This window comes from Pipistrellus hanaki (assembly GCF_964339955.1).
Source record: "Pipistrellus hanaki genome assembly, chromosome: 5".
In the NCBI taxonomy this organism is placed as follows: domain Eukaryota; kingdom Metazoa; phylum Chordata; class Mammalia; order Chiroptera; family Vespertilionidae; genus Pipistrellus; species Pipistrellus hanaki.
The window spans coordinates 43,839,240-43,860,986 of NC_140507.1; the positions used below are offsets into that span (position 1 = coordinate 43,839,240).

General features: G+C 46.5%; 1 protein-coding gene across 2 annotated transcripts; it reads left to right on the forward strand.

The window, feature by feature from the left end:
- Positions 1 to 935: 935 nt before the first annotated feature.
- Positions 936 to 20,342, forward strand: NOCT (nocturnin). 2 transcript variants are annotated; one of them, XM_084884266.1, is made up of 4 exons: positions 11,181 to 12,707; positions 14,129 to 14,165; positions 16,885 to 17,154; positions 18,353 to 20,342. In XM_084884266.1, exons 1-4 carry the CDS (start codon positions 12,351 to 12,353, stop codon positions 19,186 to 19,188), a joined length of 1,500 nt encoding a protein of 499 aa, XP_084740392.1. In that variant the 5' UTR covers positions 11,181 to 12,350; the 3' UTR covers positions 19,189 to 20,342. The 2 variants fall into 2 exon arrangements, with proteins under 2 accessions (XP_084740393.1, XP_084740392.1); XM_084884267.1 differs by lacking the exons at positions 11,181 to 12,707; positions 14,129 to 14,165 and adding an exon at positions 936 to 1,259.
- The last annotated feature ends 1,405 nt before the right edge of the window (positions 20,343 to 21,747 follow it).

Below are 21,747 nucleotides of genomic sequence, written 5' to 3' on the forward strand. Positions count from 1 at the left end.
CTCTTACTCCTTAGCTTCCATCCTGCGTGACTAAAAGGGAGAGTTGTTTCCCCCCAAATACTTCCGGGGCTTTGTGCTTACCTCCTTTCTTCACCTATCAATCACCCTCACTCTTCCCCTCTCCCTCAAACTTCCACACGTGTACATTTCAGACTTACACGTTAATGGCCCAATGTCAACTGCCCTCATCATAAACCTCCTGGGAACTCCAGGCCCGTTATAACCCCTATCGCCAAATTTATGACAACGTGTGGTACCGATCGATCTTAATCTACCTTGTAAAGCATTACGGTCTGATTTCTCACGATCTTCTGCCCTCCGCCTTGCAAAGCAACCTTGGGGAAAGGGACACTTATCGTATTCATCGCCCACGCAACAGAAGGTGCTTTATTGTGCTCAAAATCATTGAATGCTCAATATCATTGAATGTAATATATGTGCTCAATATCATTTTATTGTGCTCAATATCATTGAATTCAGCCAAACGAGCAGGAAGCGTACGCCCTTTGCTGTATTCACACTCACACGCACACACGGATGCGGTCTTCCACTCGACACACACGTGTCCGGGAGCCCAGCCCTGGAACTGCCTGGGGGACTCCCAGCCTGTGGGCGCTTCCATTCCAGCCAGCTGGATGGGGGAGCTCATTTCTTTAAAACCGCTCCATCGGATGCCTCAGACCTCCTTAGACCTCAGACAGCCTCCTCTCCACCATTAGATGTTAATATGTTTCCTTTACAAATAAAATTATCCAGATTCTTGGACTATGGCCCGGTCGCGCCTGGGTCCGCCCCCACGCAACACCCCCGCGGTCCTCCTTGGTAGCGCCCGCTTTGTCAGCGTGCCGGCTCGCCGGTTACTAACCTCCAGGTCTCAGTGCTCCGCCGGCAGTGCCGTCGCCGCCACGGCAGAAGCCGCGCTCCCGCCTCTGCCTCGGGCTCTTCGCCGGTCAGGACTTCCCCGGCTCGGAGCGTCCCTTCCCGGGGACGACCCGAGAGCCTGCTCGCCCGCCGTCTCGGCCGTGCTCCGCTCCTCGGCGTGCGAGGGGCCGCGGTGGTGGCGGCAGCGGCGCCCGGCATGTATCAGAGCCCGCGGCGGCTCTGCTCCGCCCTGCTGCACCGGGACGCCGCCGGCCTGCGCCGCCGGCCCGGCCCCGGCCCGCGCGGGCAGCGGTCCCCCTGCGCGGCCGCCCCCCGGCCCGCGCCCCCGCGGCTCCCGGCGGCGGCCTCGGGCGCGGCGACGCTGTGCGCGCGGACAGGTGAGTGGACGCCGTGCGCCGCGGAATGAATGGGCGCGGAGGGCGGGCGGCGGTGAATGGGCGCGGGCGGCGGGGCGGGCGGCGGGCGGCGGTGAATGGGGGCGGGCGGCGGGCGGCGGGCGGCGGGCGTTCCCTCCCGCTCTCTCTCTCCTCTTCCCCGGCCCTTCCCTGCCCGGGGTTCGCATCCGGAACGCTGTGTTGGGGTTCATTGTGTTTGATCCCTGGGTGCCGAGCCTTCAGGACTTCTCGCCTGGACCTCCCTTTAATTCCCCCCTTGCTGAGCCGAAAATGATTCGTGTTGGTTTTCCTTCATATTCCGCGAATCATGGAAATTTATGTAAAAAAGTAATAACTGAAAGTGACACTTATTTGACCCTGTGGCTTGCAGGGTCTCGATGTTCTGTTTGTTGATATATATATATCAACATATATCAATATATATATATATATATATATATATATATATATATATATATATTGTAGCACACAATGACTCGCTTTACTTTTTTTTTTTTTTTTTTTGAGCCTTCCGCTCCTAATACGTCCTCTGTGTTCTATGTATCTGGGTTAAGATCTTGTAAAGGTGATGCCTTCTCCATGAGCCAATTTTAAAACACCACATAAGACTTTTCCTCCTTTTTTTTTTTTTTTTTTTTTCTCCACCTCGGTTTCTTCCTGAGGTCACATCTCTGTGGCCACAAAATACAAACAATTTAATCCTACTTGTAAAATGAGTAAGTTTCTCTTTCAGACTGGCATTTCACACTAAAAAGTGTATTTGGGTTTGTGCCCAAGTTAGGGTGTTGCTGTTTGAGACCTTCTGTTGGCCCCACCCCTACATTATAAACACACACATTTCACTCCACAAGTTTTGGAATCATTTAAGGACACACTGGAAGAATATGTCCAATGTGACTTTCTTTAACTAATGAAAGTGATAATCCAGAATGTGATCGAAAGCCAAGACTTGAAACTCTATTCAGATTATTGGCAAATGTTATGCTGAGGCTTTTACTTATATGTATGTATTTATTTATTTAAGCCCTTCTCGAACTAAAATGACTAAAGGAGACACAAATTTATTACAAAGCTAACCATGAGTAGTACGCTGCCATGTAGAATAATGGGAAGCGGTATGATTCTGCACTAACCGGCTGAGGCATCCTTATAAACTCAAAATGTTACACTGGTAGCTGAGACTCTAAGGTAGATGGTTCTTTAGAAAGGGTGAACTTTCCCAGGTCTGTAAGAATTAGGCACAGTGAAATAACTGGTGGAATAAGTAGACCATATAAGTTAGTGTTTTACTTGCTGGGAGTTTTCAAGAGGAGCGTTACTAGGTTTGGGGGTTGGGGGGGGGGGGGAGGAGGAAAAGGACCAGTTGGAGTCTCCTGTCTGTGCTCATACCATTAAGCCCCTCAGGGGAGAGTTAGTAGGTCCTCCTTGGAAACAGGTAGCTGTGTAACATGGATGTACATAGCTGTGCTGTTAGCTGAGGGAAAACATGGTCAGGTCACACCGAACACTGGGAATGTGTTTCATGAGCTTTTTTTTTTTTTAAAAAAAGTCCTCTTGAAACACCCTAGTTTCACATGGAAAGAAATTGTTATGGCCCTCAAGCTACTGTAGACAGTTGCTACATAATCTAGGCAGTCTTCCTGTTTCGTGTCCTTTTACTGTCATCTACTTGTCAGGATGTGGTTCACTGGTTGCTCTATCATTCAATCATTTCCAAAAGTTTAGAATGTCTCGGGCACTGTGGGTGCTTTATTACGGGAAGTAAAAGAACGTGAGTCTTAGTCTGCCTTTTAAGGTTTCACTGCCCTGTAAGACAGGTGAGATTTGCAAAAAGAAATAACTAATGAGATTGAACAGCTTTTCCTTTAAGATAAAGGTTTACAAATAGCACGAGGGTGTGGGAGATGAGGAAGTCCCTCTCCGCACAGGCCATCTGTAAGGGCTCTGGAAGCGTGCTGCCTGATGGTGAAGATGGCTTTTCCAGGCTGAGGCCCGCTCATGGCGCGCTGGGTGTGCTGGCCTGTGTGAGATCCCCGTTTGCAGTACCTGGGGGACTGTGCCTGTGCTTTCCCTGAAAAAAGGGGGAGGGTGCGGTTGAGATGGGCCTTGAAGCATGGTTAGTATTGAAAGATTGAAACATTTTGTTTGCGGAAGAGCCAGGAGCAGGGGGTGGGGGGGAGGCATGGATGCAGGGTGAGAGAAGAGGCGCCTTGCAACATATTTCTCAAGAGCCTCAGAGTCACATTAGGTGCTCTTAAAACTGTTGTGCCAGGTCTCTGACCAGTGGGGTCAGACCAAACCTGGGTTCAGCAACCTCAGAGGTCTGGCCAAGAAAAGTATTCGGAGCCAAGACTCAAACCCTGAAAAGATAAGATTTATCTGGCAAACTAGGACACTCAGATGGAAATTGCAGCCAGAGCTGCCCTGCAGAGTGGGCGAGGGCTCCTTTTAAACCCTCAGCGGAGTTAACTGCTTTCTTCTACAATCTGACTTCCCAGGGCCGTTCTGTCTCTTCTGTGTTGGGGAGGGAGTTACTTTCCCGTAGTCCCTGGGAGAAAAGATCTGCATGGCCTGAGGCGTTAGGGTGGAGAGGTCTCCGGGTGAGGTTGGGAATTAGAATACTTATTTCCAATCCTGCCGTTCTGAGGTGGGGGAAAGTATTAAGGGCCAGGTCTTGACTCTCTCCCACTCTCTCCACCCATTCTTATTCATTGCCAGGCATCCTTTGTCCCTGGTGACCTTCCGTAACTAGCCCGTCGTCCTGGCTCTGCCCGTGCCTGCCTGCCTACCACAAATGCACGCAGATTCATGACGCCTCCTGTGGATCTATTAAACAGAATAGTTATTGCCGGGCCCCAGGTTCCATGTCACTTAACAAAATAACAACCATAATAAAACTCCAGTTATGTGTGCATTCCCCAAAGCGTAGACATGTGGCAAGAGAAGCCTTCCAAGAGCTAACAGCGATTCTCTTCAGAAAGTCCTGGGGCTAGTAAGTCCCCATTCCATGATCAGCTCCCCCCTCGCGTATGCCCCTTGGCAGTCAGAGGTCTCCTGTGACCGGGAAGATGAGCGCAGTCCCTGTGGAGTCATCCACTGCTAGGCTGTTAGAACTTCCAGGAGACGTTGTTTCGCACCTTTTCTCCTAAAAGGACAGCAGCCGCCAGACAGAAGCCCCAGTGACTGTCGGGCAGAAGTGCGGGCAGGAGTCCTCGGGGCTGTCCTCCAGGGGCCCCTCCTCAGGTAACGGAGCTTCCACCGACTTACTCTTCTCCACCACTGGGATGTGTTACTTCTTCCTCAGAACAATTTTAAAAGCAAATACCAGCTCACCGGAGGAGACAGCTTCATTTACTGTGTTCCTCAATTGTGAACAAACTGCTTGGGAGAGGGAGGAAACGGGAACGCCTGTAATTATCAAGCTTCCACAGAAATGAGTTGCCTTCCCTGTGGGAGAACTAAGGTATGTTTTCCTGTAACGTTCCATGGTGAGAGTTTGGATACAGTGCTGTTGGACACAGTACACTCAAATGGCAAACTGTTACCTGGTGTCTCGTGACTAATTGTGGCAGCAGCTGACAAAAAAGAGTAATTGACTAAAGAGTGGCTGGGTTTGGGGGAAGCACCTTTGCTTCCAGTGGGTGACAGGAAGGAGAGGGGGCCTCCAGGTGCCTGGAGAAGGGACCGGTATGTGAGCAGTGCTGTTAGCGCCCACCCCTCCTTTCCGAAGGCCCTGGTTCCTGGAAAGTTTGAGGAGACTGGGAGAGGATTCTGAGAAAGGCTTAAGATCCTCTGAGCTTGGGCTTAATATAATTCAAAAGACCCTGGAAGAATAGTCACCTGAAGAAAAGCAGGCTTTCAGGACAGGAAGGCATCGGTGTATTGGTGGGAGTGAAACCAGACAGCCATGGCTCTGGGCTGCCGGTCACCACTTGAGCCAGTGAAGCAGAGGCAGGGCTGAATCACGTATGAGCGTTTATTCCAGCGATGCCGGCAGTATGGGAGAGGAGTAGGTCATTCGTAAACATTTGCTTTGTCCCTTCCCCCCATCAGCCATCTGCTTATAGGGTTACCAGAACAAAAATTACATGGAGAAGTAGGCAACGGGAATAAGAATGAGTATACAAAGTAAAAATGGGTATGACAGGCTTGGGGAAGGTAGGCAAAAGGAAAAAGAATGGATAAGAGAAATGGGTATTACTGGCCTGGGTTGGGACTCCATTGTTTGGGCAACAAGGTTATTAATCTTTCCATGATAATAAGTAGCTTCTTATTTTGTTTTTGTAGTAAAAGGAAGAGATTTATTGAGAAACAAGCACAGACTCCCACAGGGAGAGGGGGAAGGAGTCCTGATAGGTAGTTCTTGAATGAGAATGGACTGCATTCCAAGGTGGATTATATAATAGATAGGTACAGCTCCACAGCCAGGTTAGAAGGTGCTTGCTTTAATTTAGAACTACCATCGAGGTTAACAGAGCATGGTTAATGTTTCTTATAACTATAGTTAGCCCCCGTATTCTCCTTCTGCCCTAACGGCAGTGGATCAGTGTAGCTGTACAACTTTTGGGGTGACCAGGTGGGCACACGTAGTATTATGGAGGTCTCTGTGGTGTCTGCTGAGAGAGGAGTGCATGGGTGGTTACATCCCGGTTTCTTGGGAAAGGGGGTGGGGAGGTCTTTTCTGTGAGGAGTCCCTAATCAGAATGTATAGGTCCTAGATAACCACCTGGAAAATAGAAATTGGATAGATGACATCCATAGATTTTGGCTCCATAGTAGAACCATCTACTTTAACCAAAAAAAAACAAAAAACCAGTTAAAGTATTTTGGGTTTACTTTTAGAATAGGGGAACTCGGACTTCCCGAGGAAGGAGTAAGACCTCCATTGAAATCTTAGCTGGCTGCTCTCTTGTCTGTACTACAGCGGTCAAAGCAACACGTGAGAACACGCCAGCCACTGTGAGTTCCCTGACGGGGAGACGGGCAGGAGTGCCCAGGGCAAAGAAAACTAAAGAAAATTATTGCCATCAGCTTTGGCCGTTTCTGTGAAGCCCCTTTTCCCCTTCTACTATCAAAAAAGGGATGAGCACCGAAACCGGTTTGGCTCAGTGGTAGAGCGTCAACTGAAAGGTCCCAGGTTCGATTCCGGTCAAGGGCATGTACATTGGTTGTGGGCACATCCCCGGTAGGGGGTGTGCAAGAGGCAGCTGGTTGATGTTTCTCTCTCATCAACGTTTCTGGCTCTCTATTTCTCTCCCTTCCTCTCTGTAAAAAAATCAATAAAATATATATTTTAAAAAAAAAAGGGATGAGCCCACTGGGATCTTCTGGGTTTTCATGTCTGCCAGTGGGGCCTGAGCATGTGGTGACCAGCCCAGTGGACAGCACTTCCTGACAACGTAGGTGAGTCGCCAGCGAGGACATTTGTTTTCCTAAAGGCTCAGACGCCTGCTAGAAGTTTCTTACGAATGAAGTTTCTTATTTTCATGAGAAGTCCATTGAAGTGAGTGCCTGGAAGTTACCAGCAGCCAAAATTACAATAAAGAATTATTGCGGTAACCCTAGCTGGTTTGGCTCAGTGGATAGAGAGTCTGCCTGGGGACTGAAAGGTCCTGGGTTCGATTCCAGTCAAGGGCACATGCCTGGGTTGTGGGCCCAATCCCCAGTAGGGGGCGTGCTTCTCTCATCATTGATGCTTCTATCTCTCCCTCTTCCTTCCTCTCTGAAAATCAATAAAAGATTAAAAATTATTGTGGTCTGTCTGGGAGTGCATTAGGCTTGTCACATCCTCTCTCTTCCTTTCCCTTTCTTTCCTTTCCTCTAACTCTGCACTCCCAGTACTGGGCAGGCTGGCTGCCAGTCTGCAGATATGCTTGTGACTCACCATGCCTCATCCTGTGCGGAGTGCAAAGTAAATTGCTTTGTAGATTCTAGTGATACCTTGAATATAGTAGTTTTCTGTTTCCTCTCAATGTTTTGCTGTCATGGATGGTAACCATTGTGGAGAAGGAAGATGTCATCTTTCAAATTATAGGTCAGATTTTCTAGATTTGGCTGAGATGTACTCTACAGTTAATTTCTATAATGGTTTTTTAAAATTTATTTATTGATAGATTGATTTCAGAGAAGGAGAAAGGGGGGAGAGGCAGAAAGAGAAACATCAGTTTGTTCCACTGATTTATGCATTCATTGGTTGATTCTTGTATGTGCCTTAACCAGGGATCAAACCCACAACCTTGGTGTATTAGGGTGACACTCTAACCAACTGAGCTACCTAGTCAGGGCCTAAGTAAAGTCTTTTAGATCCGAAAGTAACACTTGCTCATTACCAGAAACCTTTTCCCTCAGAACTTTAAATATCTTTGTGAGTATGTATTATCTTTATAAGCATATAGGACTTTTCTTATTCTTGTTCCGAAGTTCCATCAAAATCAATGTCTATTATGGTTTTCTTTTCTTTCTTTCTTTCTTTTTTTTTTTTTTTTCTCTTAAATGTATTTTTATTGGTTTCAGAGAGGAAGAGGGAGAGAAAGATAGAAACATCAATGATGAGAGAGAATCATTGATCCGCTGCCTCCTGCACACCCCCAATTGGGGATCGAGCCCTCAACCTGGGCATGCGCCCTTGTCTGGAATTGAACCTGGGACCCTATATCTGCAGGCAACACTCTGAGCCAAACCAAGGCCTAACCAGGAATTGAACCAGCGACCTCTGGTTGCATGGGTCCATGCTCAAGCACCAAGCCACACCACAGAGCCAAATGTCATTTTTGTTGTTGTTGCTTGTTTTTTTGTTAATCCTCACCCAAGGATATTTTCCCATTGATTTTGGAGCGAGTGGAAGAGAGAAGGAAAGCCAGAGAAATACCGATGTTGCCTCCTGCACAAGCCCTGACCAGGGCTTACGCTGAGTAGGAACCTGCAACTGAGGTACATGCCCTTGACCCGAATCAACCCGGGACCATTTGGTCTGCAGGCTGATGCTCTGTCCACTGAGCCGAACCAGCCAGGGCCCAACTGTCATTCTTGCATGAGCTGTTCTAACAGTTTCCCCTCAGCTTTTCCCATCCTTTGTCTTTGTTGACTCAGCATAGAGTTTCTAGAAGCTTCCTCTGGAAGAACTATATTTAATTTATCTCTGGTAGCTAGGAAATATTCCGGGCTTTGTAGGCCATGCCTCTCTGTTACCACCACTCTGATACTCCCATTGCAGTGTGGGAGCAGCCTCAGATAACACATCGGCTTTATTATGGACACTAAAATTTTCACATGTCATGAAATATTACACCGTTCCTTTTAGCTTTCACATTTCCATTTACATCTGTAAAAAATGGACCATTTCCTCGAGTGTCCCAGGAACGTTAGTGGTGAGCACCGTGTCCTAACAGCCCTGAGGCTCGCGCGGACAGCCATGTCCCTGCAGCCTGTGGTTTCTCTGCTCCTTCACAGGGTCATCGCGCTGGAAAAGCCCAGTTTGTGTAAGTGATCGGCAAGCCAGCTGGTGGCAGCACCAGCTATAAACGTTCTAACCCAGGCCATTTTTGTGGTGGCATTTCTTCTTCAGCAGTAATACCTTCTGGATGAATCTGGCCGGTCTGCAGGTACAGCTCAGCCTCCTCTGGAAAGCACTTTGGACTTCCCGTCTGCTCTGTGACGGCGGCCTCGCAGGGAAAGGTCGCTGGGATTGTCGCTGTGTGGAGGTGCTTGTATTTTTAGACACGTTGGGCCGAGAGTCCTGACCTTCACTTGATATCTCAGGCAGCGCCACGCGGGGTGTTATGCTGCTCTGTACACTTTGTGCCGTGCCAGTGTGTGTGCTGGGTGGCAGTGACGTCCACGGGAGGCGGTGGAATTCGACCTGTTTACTCCCGTGTGTGCCCCTGGCCAGGCTCCATCCCCGTTGTCCTAACTCAGAACCAGCAGAGATGCAGGTGAGCGGTCCAAGGGGCAGGTGGCCTCCTCCAGCGTCCTCACTGTTATGCAATCGGGAGAAAACTGCAGCCTCTGATCCCCAGGCGCCACACCTGTGAAATGGTGAATCAGGACCAGCTGCTGGGCTGCTGGGAGAGGAGTGAAATGCCTGGCAGCAGTATGGTACAGGGAAGGCTGTCTGATGATAACAGCCTTCTCCTGAGCCCCCGAGAGTGAACTGCACTAAATGGGACAGAGCGGCTAACCTTTAGCTGACAGTAGGATGTGCTGGGCATAGCTCCTTTACCTGGATCCTCACCGCAGCCCAGAGGCAAGGCTGCACTGATCCCCAGGAGGAGGCGCTGAGGCACAGAGAAGGAACTAAGTCGATCCGGGAATGCTATTAGTGAAGGGAGGAGCCGGAATTTGAAGCCAGGCAGCCTAACAAGTCATGTGTGTGGATGTTTTCCCTCTGAAAACCGTGGCCTGAGCATGTCAAACTCAAAGGCTAACACGGGCCAAATGAGGCATGCAGTCCATGAGCCGTGAGTTTGACATGCTTGCCGTAGCGTGCTCCATTGCTAGGACTCCAGCCTGCCCACCGCTCACCAGTGCTCAGTAGCAGACATTTGAAGACTGCCTGGCCACTGACTAAAATATCTGACCCTTCCCAGAGTGTCTGCCTAGGTTGGCCCTTAGAATCCAGTCTCTAAGAGCCAGCCAGGAATCAGTGTCTTACAGCCTCTCACTCAGTCGTAAAATAAAGCCTGGCTGGGTAAGCAAGGTAGACAGTCCCTGCACTCGTGGAGCTTACAATCTAATGAGCCAAGGACAGGAAGTGTAATTCAAATATTTAAGAGCGATTTAAGGAAAGCAGGCATGGTGTAAGAGGGAAGATGTAGGCCTTGTCCTTAAAGCTGTGCAGGCAGGGGAACTAGGAATCTATTGATTTCTGCAGCCCTCTCTAAGTAAAGGTACCACATATCCAGCATCCAGGCTTTCTCGTGTCAGTGGGCGTCTTGCGAGTGCTTTCACCTTTGAAAGGTTGAAGGTGGGGGCGCCACGTTTACTCAGGAACCCAGGCAAAGTGAGCCATGTGCCCGGCTGCGGTGGTGCAGCACGCGGCCGCTAGGTGGCAGCACAGGACCGCTCGGCGGCGCCTTCCTGTGACGTCTGTCGTTTACAGTTTGTGGGGACTTGCCTGGCCGAGGTTTCCTTGGGCCCGAGGTTGGGCAGCTCGGCAGCTTCCCAGGTGTGTACCCAGATAACCTTGACATTCGTTGAGGTTTTGGTTTTTAACCCGCGGTTTTGTCAAGAGGCTAAGCCCCAGCTTGAGGGTGAGCAGTGGTTCCGGCGGAGCGGTGTGGGCTGGGGAGGAAGCAGTGGCCGGGCAGCTGCAGGGCATTGCGTGGCCCGCGTCCTCCGCTGGGAGCCCCGGGGGCGGGCAGGGCGGGGGCGGGGGTGGGGGAGACCGTGCAGCCGGTGTGGGTGTCGGCCAATAGGGCTCTTTCTCCTCCAGTGCCAATCGTCAGTCAGTCCCTGGTCGCTTCCAGACTCTGGTGGTCAGCACTCTGGGACCTTGTGTTGGGGTCTGCTTTTGCGCCAGACGTGGTGACTGGCAATCTGGAGAGTAACGTGTATTCTAATTAATCGCTGGCAAATCTTTAAAGATCATCACAGGATAAGGAGAATTTTCTATTCCTATAAAGTAAAGTAGCAGTGAGTTAATAATGCATCCGGTTCTCAGTGTATAGGGAAATGTGCTCATGGAATTGGGCAGTGGCAAGCGATGGGAGTGGTGTTGCTACATGAACAGCTAGGCATAAGAAATCTGTCTTGATCTGCCTGTTTCCTGTGTAAATTATATGATGTATATCATAGAGAATGGTGGCTGGTACTTTTTCTCCTGAAGTGGCTCAATGGGGGGAGGGAGGAGAGGAAAGGAGTAATTTTGGGGGTGGGGGGAGACAAAACAAAACAAAAACCAGATAACTTGTGAGGTCTAATAGAAAATACCCACATCCAAACACACATAAAATTTGAACTAGAAGCTTGTATGAGTGTCAGATTTGAGCAGAGGTTTTATCAAGACTTTTATTTTTCAATATCTTAATGTTACCACTCGAATTATTTGTGCCATCTCACCTTGGGCTTTTGGTGGTGAGCTATTCTGAACCTTTGTTAATCTTTTTTGAAGGCCTGAATAGCAACCCCTATTAAGGCATAAAAACTTCAGGAGATTGGCTTGAAATACTGCAACTGGACATGTGTTTATGTGTGAAACGAATTTTTTTTAATAGTTGATACTCATAAAAAGAAAAAAGTTAATGTTCTTTCTAAGGACAGGTGAGAGACAATGATTATCCCCGGCATCATTCTTTTTTTCTTTTCTTTAACTTTTTTCTTTTTCTTAAAATATATTTTATTGATTTTACACAGAGAAGAATTGAGAGGGATAGAGTTAGAAATGTCGATGAGAGAGAAACATCGACCAGCTGCCTCTTGCACCCCTCCACTGGGGACGTGCCCTTGACCGGAATCGAACCTGGGACCTTTCAGGCCGACGCTCTATCCTCTGAGCCAAACCGGTTTCAGCTCATTTCTTAGGATGGGAGAGGGGGAGAAAGCCCCCCATAATCTTCAGCTTTCTTTTCAATTTTAAGTAAATGGCCTTTCTACATCGCAGTTCCTAAGTGGGCCTAAGTCCTGGTACTGTGTTAAAAGTGTAAAAATAGTATGTGAAGTCTTTATAGTGTTCACTTTGATTTATTAATTTTCTAGCTTGGGAATTAATTCATTTGTCTAAGTCTCCATTCCCTCTTAAAGATCCCCGCACATCCTGGTTGATATCGGAAATGCAGTTGAGATCCACCCATGTGGCATGGATGAATCCTGCAAGCCAACAGCTTGTTTCTCCTATCGCTGCATACCGTTGCACTGTGTGGTGTACCACAGTCGTCTGTGTTTGCACAGTGAAGGGCATCTTGGTTGCTTCAAATTTTGGCGATTATGAATAAAACTGCTTATACACATTTGCGTGAACCTACATTTTCAGTTCACTTACATAAATACCTGGGCGCACGAGTCCTTGGCCGTATATTACAATAAATCTGTGCTTAGATTAGAAGCTGCCAACCTGTCTGTCTCCCAGACTGGCTGTGCATGGGAAGCAGCACACAGGAGTCTGTGGAGGATTGGCACTGTTCATTTAAATGTTTGGCAGACTGGCCAGTGAAGCCACCACAGCCTGGGCTTTTCTTTGTGGGGAGATTTTCACTTAATTCCATATCCTTGCTTGTCCTAGTTGAACTCGTGCCACAGAGCAGAGGGGGCGGGAGGCAGAATGTCTCCGAGGAGCCCCCGGCCTGGAGGAACAGGAGCTCCCCGGCTCGTTGCATGCCTGTGGTCCTGACCCACGGCCCGGACACGCTGGTTTTGACAGCTCTGCCCAGGTTTCTGGTTGCCTTTGCGGGAGAGGATGAAAGCATCCTCGGGACATCCTGCCAGAGTCCAGCTTCGGTGGGTTCTCATACATCGCCCGTCAGCCAGCGAACAGCGGTAGAATAATATTCAGAATGCTCTTGCTTCCATCTCCAGCCACATCTCTCTCCTTTGGGGTCCAATTTTCCTTAAAGTACTTCCGTCTGTGCTATCTCCTCATCTCCCCACAACGCCACCAAATCCCAGAAGTTGGCTGCTGTTAAGTCACTGGCGTTTTCCATGTTGGAAGCCCAGGTCTGTTCTCGGTCTCAGTTTTCTTCGCACCGTACAGCAGTGCCTGACACAGGAGATGCCTAACTCGTGGGCGAGGCTCTTTTTGTCTCCAGGAAGATCAGGCTGCCTTGCCTTTCTCCTCCTCTGCCCTGTCCTCTGACCCGTGTTTCTCTAAACTCACTTCAGTGTCCTGTCCACTAACATCTCCCAGACATTTGCTTCCAGTTTGCACCTCTCTCCTGAACGTCAGTCATAGCTAATGGCCAACCTTGTTTTCCGCAAACTCACCAAATCTTCCCAAGTACTGTTGGCAACTCCGTCCCTCTCGCTGTCCGGCAGCAGCTTTGGGGGCCTTTTGACGACTCCTCTCATAGAGCATGACAAGCCATCAACAAGAGTTTCTGTTGCCGGTTGAGATTTATTCAGAATCCCACCACTTTCACTATTACTAGTCCAAGCTACCAGTGTCTCTTGCCTGGATTATAACTGTCTTCTAATAGGTTTCCTATGTCTGCCCTTACTTCCAGACATTGTAGAGTAATTTAACACATTGCCCAGTGAGGCTTTTCCTGTAAATCAGATTCTCTCTGCTGCCTGGAGTTCCCCACGGTTTCCCATCTCAGCGGAAGACCTTAGGAAGGCCCTTATCTGCTCCCCTGTCCTCACTGACCTCATCTCTGGTCACTCCAAGCCACTGCAGTCGCCCTGCCAAGCATGCTCCGTTCCCGGGACTCCTGCATCTGCTCCTCCTCTGCCCGGTGGTCTTATGCTGGGTCTGCATGAGCCTCTGACTGCTCACCACCCCCCACTTCACCTCTCGGAGCCTCCTGGAGCTCCTGTGGAAGGTGGCAGCTCCCTGCTCACTAGCATTCCGTTTGCCTCTCTCTGTTTTTCTCCATAGCACTTCTCCCATGTGACAAACTGTCTTCCCCCGCTACAACACAAGCTCCCGAGGACAGATTAGCGTGGTTCCTGAATTATCTCCAGTGGGCGTGTGTGTGTGTTTGTGTGTAAAACAAACCATTCTTAGCTCGAGGACTGCACAGAAATACTCTGCCAGTCCCTGCTCTAGTAATTCCCACAAGAAGGTCTGCTAGAGTCAATATTGGTTTTGCTGGATAGAAAATTCTTGAGTCACATGTAGATGAGCCATATAGTATTTTTCTTATAAGTTACTTGCTGGTTTTGCCTATATGTCCAAGGGACTTTTCTCTCTTTCTTTACAGTCAGTTGGTGTTGGTTACTCTGGGTTGATATTCTCAGGTATGTGGCATGTTATTTTAATATGTAGTTTCAAGTATTGTTGTGGGTTTTTTGTTATTTTTTTCCCCTCAGAGTGACAAAAACCAAGCTTTATGCATTGATGATTGAAAAAAATCCATGATACATTTTTAACCTGATTTTTTTTTTATTCTTTTTTTTCCAGTTTGAGGTATAATTAATAAAAATCACATATATTTAAGGTATACCATGTGATGTTTTGCTCTGTGTATACATTGTGAAATGAATACCTCAGTCATGCTAATTAACATCTGCCCTCTCACATCGTGCTGTGTGTGTGTAGTGAGCACTTAAGATTTACTGTTCAAGATTTCAAGCAGATAAAAGTTTTATTAACTATAGTCACCATATTATATAGAACTCCACAACTTAATTCATCCTGCACGGCTGAAACTTTGTACTCTTTAAGTTTCTGATTTATAGTTTTTAATGTTTGTTTCATTTCATGCATTGGATTTCTTGCTCCTACAACTCCTGTTATTCATGTGTGTTATCTCCTATGCTTTATCTCATTTTTGAGTTTTCCCACTCTGATTTAGGCCAGTAACCATTTTCTTAATGACCTTCAACTCATTTTGCAATAGGATACCGTTTCGATTTGCTTTCTGGGGACACCGTTCTGGCATGCTTTCATTGTCTGGACAGATGTTATTCTGTTCCAGATTCTTTTTATTGGAGGTTTTTTCTAATTTTCTAGAAGGAAGTGTAGTTAGAGTATTCTGGCTTCATATAACAACTCAAACCATGAACTCACTCCTATTGGGCACTTATCCTCTTTTTCACTTACCTGATTTTTATCACAGTTAACCACCTCAAAACTCAGCTTGCAAAGATATGAAGCCATCAAAATGATGTAGAACGATTCTGTTGAAACTGAGCTACATTGAGCTGGTAGTTCCTCTGATAAATGTTGCTGTTTGCTTCAAATTCAAAGCACTCCACTGTGCCTGGGAGTTTGCTGTGGCCCATGTAACACTGACCTAGAGTTGAGGTGATGCTGACCTGACAACATTTAGTAGGCTCTTAACTTTAAAAAAAAAAGTGGAGGTACATAAGCAAGATTTTCAAAGTTGTACTGCCAGCCAAAAGGAAAAGCTCTTCCTTTGGACCCATGCACTCAGACGAGCAGATTGATTAAAAAGAACATATTCAAATCCGTTTGAAAGCAGGTGTGTATGTGCCCACCGGTGCATGTGCACGTGTGTGAGAAAGAAGTCTTGCTTGCCGATGCATGTACACTTAAATGTGTGCTGGGAAAACTGGGGTGTTTCTCTGCTTTAATCTAGTTTTCTTGAGGGGGAAAATACTTTGAGTTGATGAAAAGGAATGACAGCATGCTTTATTGACCTTGCTATTTAAAAAATTGGTGCTAAATATTTGAATTTGCTTTTGTCATCTGTCACCGTGACTTTGACTGACAGCTAGTTTCAGATACAGTCCATCAGATCCTGCTAAACAATGTTTTGTGTGTTTTTTTAAAATATATTTTATTAATTTTTTTTTTACAGAGAGGAAGGAAGAGGGATAGAGAGTTAGAAACATCAATCAGCTGCCTCCTGCACACACACCCCTACTGGGGATGTGCCCACAACCAAGGTACATGCTCTTGATCGGAATTGAACCCGGGACCTTTCTGTCCGCAGGCTGACGCTCTATCTACTGAGCCAAACTGGTTTTGACTACACAATGTATTTTCATAGAGAAAATTTTGTGTCATTCAGAAGAAGGCAAAGTATATGGATGTGGTAGGAAAATCCAAATTCCTCCATACCAATATTCATCATACATAGAAATTTGGAAGTGATTCCAAGTAAAACATGCCCCTAATTTATACCATGGTGAACAGAAAGAATGGTTGACTTCCAAAAGACCAATCACAAATCACTGCTTTCAAGTTTCCCTCATGCCAATTAGCTGAAGGCGTGCTCGGTTCTCCTTAGTGATTTAAAAAGGAAGTATCGACAGTGCCCAGCAGGCAGTGTGCCGCCTGCACATCTCCTCACCTTGTCCCTCCAGGATCCCAAGAAATGTGGGCAACTACCTCTTGACCCTTTCCCTCCTTCAATCCCTTTTCTGATTTCTTGTGTTTTTTTTAAAGAAATATGCCATTGACAGTAGATTATCCACTGTATTCTCAGTGTGGCTCACAGAGCTCTGCAAAAAGCTGACATGTAAGCAAGAGGAGATGTGGGTTTAATGCAGCCATTTCTTTCCTGACAGGGATCTGGGAGGTCTCATGCTAGAGCAGCAGCCTGCTCTAACCTAGTCTCTTGTCCAGGATTAATATGGGCTTCCTAACATCTGCCTCTTTACAAAACTGGTTTTCGGGTTTTTGAAATTATGTAGAAAAAGGAATGGGGGTTTTGTTTCAACTATGCTTTTTTAAGACTGGGTGTATAAGTTATAAAGACAAGTGGTAGGTGAGAGGAAGCGATAAAGATCACGACATTTTTCCCTTGTAAGAATTACCTTAGTGCTGAGAGACCAATTTTAACAGTGTTTTCAGTGGCCTGTCCCAGTAGAAAGGTAGAACCTGGGAAGGCCTTTAGTCTGCCTGTGCCAGTGACAGCATTTCCCTGCATCAAGGTCTCTGCTTCTGTGGACAGTAAAAGCTTTCCCTCTCGCTGAGCCGGGTGGAAAGTGAAGAAAGGCAGGAAAAGGAGCCGAGTGTGTAATTGTGTTTTCTTTTCCTTCCCTGCAGCCTGTTCCATGGGAAACGGCACGAGCAGACTCTATAGCGCTCTCGCCAAGACCCTGAACAGCAGCGCCGCCTCCCAGCACCCGCAGTATTTGGAGTCCCCGGACCCAGAACATCTGGAGCCCATTGACCCCAAAGAGCTCCTCGAGGAATGCAGGGCGGTCCTGCAGAGCCGGCCTCCCCGGTTCCAGAGGGACTTCGTGGACCTGAAGACAGATTGCCCCAGTAGCCACCCGCTTATAAGGGTCATGCAGTGGAACATCCTCGCCCAAGGTAAGCCTGGGGCTTCGCTCCTGAGCCGCTCGGCTTGTGGTGACTGCCTCTCTGCCTCTGCACTGTCTCCCGGGGAGGGAAGAAACGTGGGCGATGGAGGTGTAAGATGGGGTGACGGGGGCAAGTTAGGAAAGGAAGTCTGGTTTTCACTAATAAATCCAGCAACTGGAGACGTATTCCTAATTACCTTCCATGTCTATAGGCCATCCACGTACAATGAAAGTCTACTTCCCAGCGCTTAAATCTAAAGGGCCCATCACCTGTCAGCCTCATTACTTTTGTTGTGTCCACCTTTCAGTCCACAGCACCAAGACAGCATTTGCAAGGGAGAAACCGAGTCTCCTGATGGGTTACATATGGGACTTGCTACAGGGGATGGGAGCTGTGTGGGTAGTGCTGAACCTGTCATCCTACGGCCATATTCTCATCCATTCGCATCTTGATCAACTTTCCCTAGTGTTAGCTCTCATGTAGCAGTTTGAAATTTTAAGGAAAAGGAACAAGGGCTGCCTTTTTGCCCTTTTCTCCCCCAGAATAGGGCATGCTTGCTGACTTCCCAATCTTTGGTTCATTTTTTTCCAGCTGATCCTAAGTAGGAAAAGCTGCCCATTTATTCTTAGTATCTATATCCATTCATAATCGGTGTTGAAATTAGTATATAGAGTTAAACATGTCTATCTCATCTGACATAGTTTAGATCCCTGGAACTGCAAAGAATACTGTTTAAAGCAGTGTTTCCCAACTTTCTCTCATGATGAGAATCACCTGGTGGAGTTGTTAAAACACAGATTCCTGAATCCCAACTAAGAAGTGCTAAACTAGAATTTTTGGGAACATATAGGTAAAATTGTATACTTAACTAGTGCTCTAAGACAGATTTTATATACAGAGCACTAAGTTAGGTATGCAATTTTACCTATATGTTCTCAAAAATTCTAGTTTAGCACTTCTTAGTTGGGATTCAGGAATCTGTGTTTTAACAACTCCACCAGGTGATTCTCATCATGAGAGAAGGTTGGGAAACACTGGTTTAAAGCTAAAACTTAGTGCTGTTTAGGCAGAGAAGAATCACCCACAGCGCCTGGAGGAGGAAGCACTGGGAGGGTCTTGAGTCCTATCAAAAACCCAAGGAGACTCCCAGGCACTTAAAGCCATGATTCTGTAGTAGCTGACAACCGGCTGGCTTTTTTTATTTCAGCTCTCGGGGAAGGCAAAGACAACTTCGCACAGTGCCCCGTTGAAGCACTCAGGTGGGAAGAGCGCAAGTGTCTCATCCTGGAAGAAATCCTAGCCTACCAGCCTGACATCCTGTGTCTCCAAGAGGTGGACCACTATTTTGACACCTTCCAACCCCTCCTCAGCAGACTGGGCTATCGAGGCACATTTTTCCCCAAGCCCTTGTCACCTTGTCTAGATGTAGAGCATAACAATGGACCAGATGGCTGTGCCTTGTTTTTCCTCCAGAACCGATTCAAGTTAGTCCACAGTACCAACATCAGGCTGACGGCCATGGCCCTGAAAACCAACCAGGTAGCCATCATACAGACCCTAGAGTGCAAGGAGTCCGGTCGGCAGTTCTGCATCGCAGTCACCCACTTAAAAGCACGATCTGGCTGGGAGCAGTTTCGATCAGCTCAAGGCTGTGATCTTCTCCGGAACCTGCAGAACATCACCCAAGGAGCCAAGATTCCCCTCATTGTTTGTGGGGACTTCAATGCAGAGCCAACAGAGGACGTCTACAAACATTTTGCTTCCTCCAGCCTCAACCTAAGTAGCGCCTACAAGCTGCTGAGTCCAGATGGGCAGTCAGAACCTCCGTATACTTCCTGGAAGATCCGGACCTCAGGGGAGTACCGGCACACCCTGGACTATATCTGGTATTCTAAACACTCTCTGAGTGTGAGGTCAGCTCTGGATTTGCTCACTGAAGAACAGATTGGAGCCAGCCGGCTCCCATCCTTCAATTATCCTTCAGACCACCTGTCTCTAGTGTGTGACTTCAGCTTTAATAAGGAACCTGATGGACTTTCATAAACACTTTGTAATCACAAGTCTTAACCAGGGATGTTTCAGGAAAACTGAAATAGGATAAGTTGCCCGAGGAAGGATTCCCGGTTTCTCTCACTTCACTTTCCATGTTTCCAGCATGCCTCAGGGAACGAATCCCACTAGTTCACAAATGTTTTCCATTAAACCCTTCAGCGAAAAAGGTGTTTGCACTCCAGTTTTGGCTTTTTTCCCCCCTTTCCCCTAGCATTAAATTTAGATCAATTAAGGGCATTCTCAATTAGTCTTGTGTTGAAGCTTTCAGTTTGATGACACTATATAAAAATACTTTTGAGTCTTCCATAATTAACAAGTATGCTGGAACAATTTCTTCAGACAGTATTTCAAGTTATTTATTTGTGGTTTTAAATGTCAAGATATGCATGCATGGCAATGTTTATATTTTTAGCATTACAAACATTTAAAAACCATGCAAATGTAAGTTATAGAATAATTTATAGTAATTTTCTTAAGGCTTTAAGATGTTTTTATTTGGGGTCTAACAAAATAGTGAACAAAGGAACTATTTAGCCTGGAGGCCCCGGGGTTTTTGTTTTTTTGTTTTTTGTTTTGTTTTTCACTGTATTCCCCCACGGAATCTTGGCTGCCACAATCAGACAGACAAAAAGCCGAGGACCCTTTTTTCTTGCACCTGCACTGGAACCTTGGCAGCAACATGTTTTTGTTTTTTAAATGGAAATAGCTGGCCTTGATAAGTTCTTCATAACAATTCTTGCTGTGCCTCCATGTTCCCATTGTATTTCTTGAAGAGATTCCATGACCAGTTGGTCTTTGTTATTTAATCACTGTTACATTTACAGTTTTCTGTTGGAATGCTATTGGTATACATAAGTGGCCAATGTCACAGTGATTTGTATTGGAATGTGCTTTTCTAGTAAAATCAGTGGGCCCTTTTCAGAGATGGGTAACTAGAAAGCCTGTTCCCAAGGCTATTCAAAGTGTCTAGAAAGAAATGTAAAAGGAAAGATAACCTGGAATTCTTTCATTGGGAAAAAAAATGCGGTCAAGGTAACAGGTGAAGCCCCTTTTAAGCAAAATCCCAGCAAATAACCAGTTGGTAATAAATATTTTAATCCATGAGTTGTATATATTTAAAATTAATAAATGGTCTTTTAAAACTAGTACTGTAATAGCTTGTATTTTTAGCCTAAAAAGAATCTGGTAGGTTTGATCTTTTATACCGACTTCAGAGAGGAAGGTAGAGGGAGATATAGAAACCTCAATGATGAGAGATTCATTTATCGGCTGGCTGCCTCCTACAGACCCCACACTGAGAATCAAGTCCACAACTCGGGCATATGTGCTGACCAGGAATCAAACCTAGAACCCTTCAGTCCACAGGCCAACACTCTGTCCACAGCCAAACCAGCTAGGGTGGTTTGATCTTTTAATACTGTTAACATGGTGGGTTCACTATTCATTTACACACAGAATTTCTAAAGCGAACAGAGGCAAATCTATAGCTGCACATTGGAGGCATCTTTGCTGTGCTTATGTAAGATGGTATCTCTCAGTGCCAAGGTTGGAGCTCCCAAAATGGTTCACCCAAGTATTCTGCATTGGAACCACTTTTGAAACAAACGTTTCTCAGTACATTGTATACATAAACTCTTGGGACTACCTGGAAGGAATGGCAAGCACAAAAAACATCCATACTGTTTGGTTCAAATCTTAGCATGGCTAATAGTAATCATGTTGCTGAGAAACACTAATTAGAATACTTATGTACAGGCATTAAATATTGTTTACCTACCCCAAAGTACACCGACCTGAAGAGAGATCACGACAGCCTTGAGTAAACAAATCTGAATGAGAATGAAAGTCAATATGTGAATTTCAGGTGTCCAACAATATAGTCACCAGCCACTTACAGATAGGGACAGGTTCTGAGAAATGCATCATTAGCGGGTTTCAGCATCACGTGAGCATCATCGTGTACTTACAAAAACTGCGGTACAGCCCACTACACACCCAGGCTGAATGACAGAGCCTTTTGCTCTGTAGGGGAGGGAAATAATGTTCACTCTATCCTTTTAGGTTCTTGTTTGAGACATCCCTGTAATAAAAGATTAACAGAAAAACAAATTTAATAAACATGTACCGTATGCCTTCTGTATACATGGAGACCCAGGAAAACACTAGATTAACTTCAGTTAATTAACTTCATGGCTGGGCCACCACCATGAAGACTACAGCTGAAGACACTGTTAGGGGTATGGGAAGATACTAGGAAAAGAACAAATAAGAGGGAGGTTGTTATGGAGGGTAAGGAGTAATGGGTTACTGGCAACATTTATTGAGCAGAGAGGAAGAGATTTCAGATGGATGAGTTGGACATTCAAGAGGAAACAGCCAGATGGCAAGTAAATAAACCCATCTAAGGCCTAAAGAAGAGGCTAGAACAATATATTTGGTGGTAGACACCATAAGAATGGGTGGGATTGTCTAATATATTGAGATATCATCATAACATTAAATAAGAGTCCTATGTTCCAGGCACTGGTTCTAAATCCTTAACATATTACT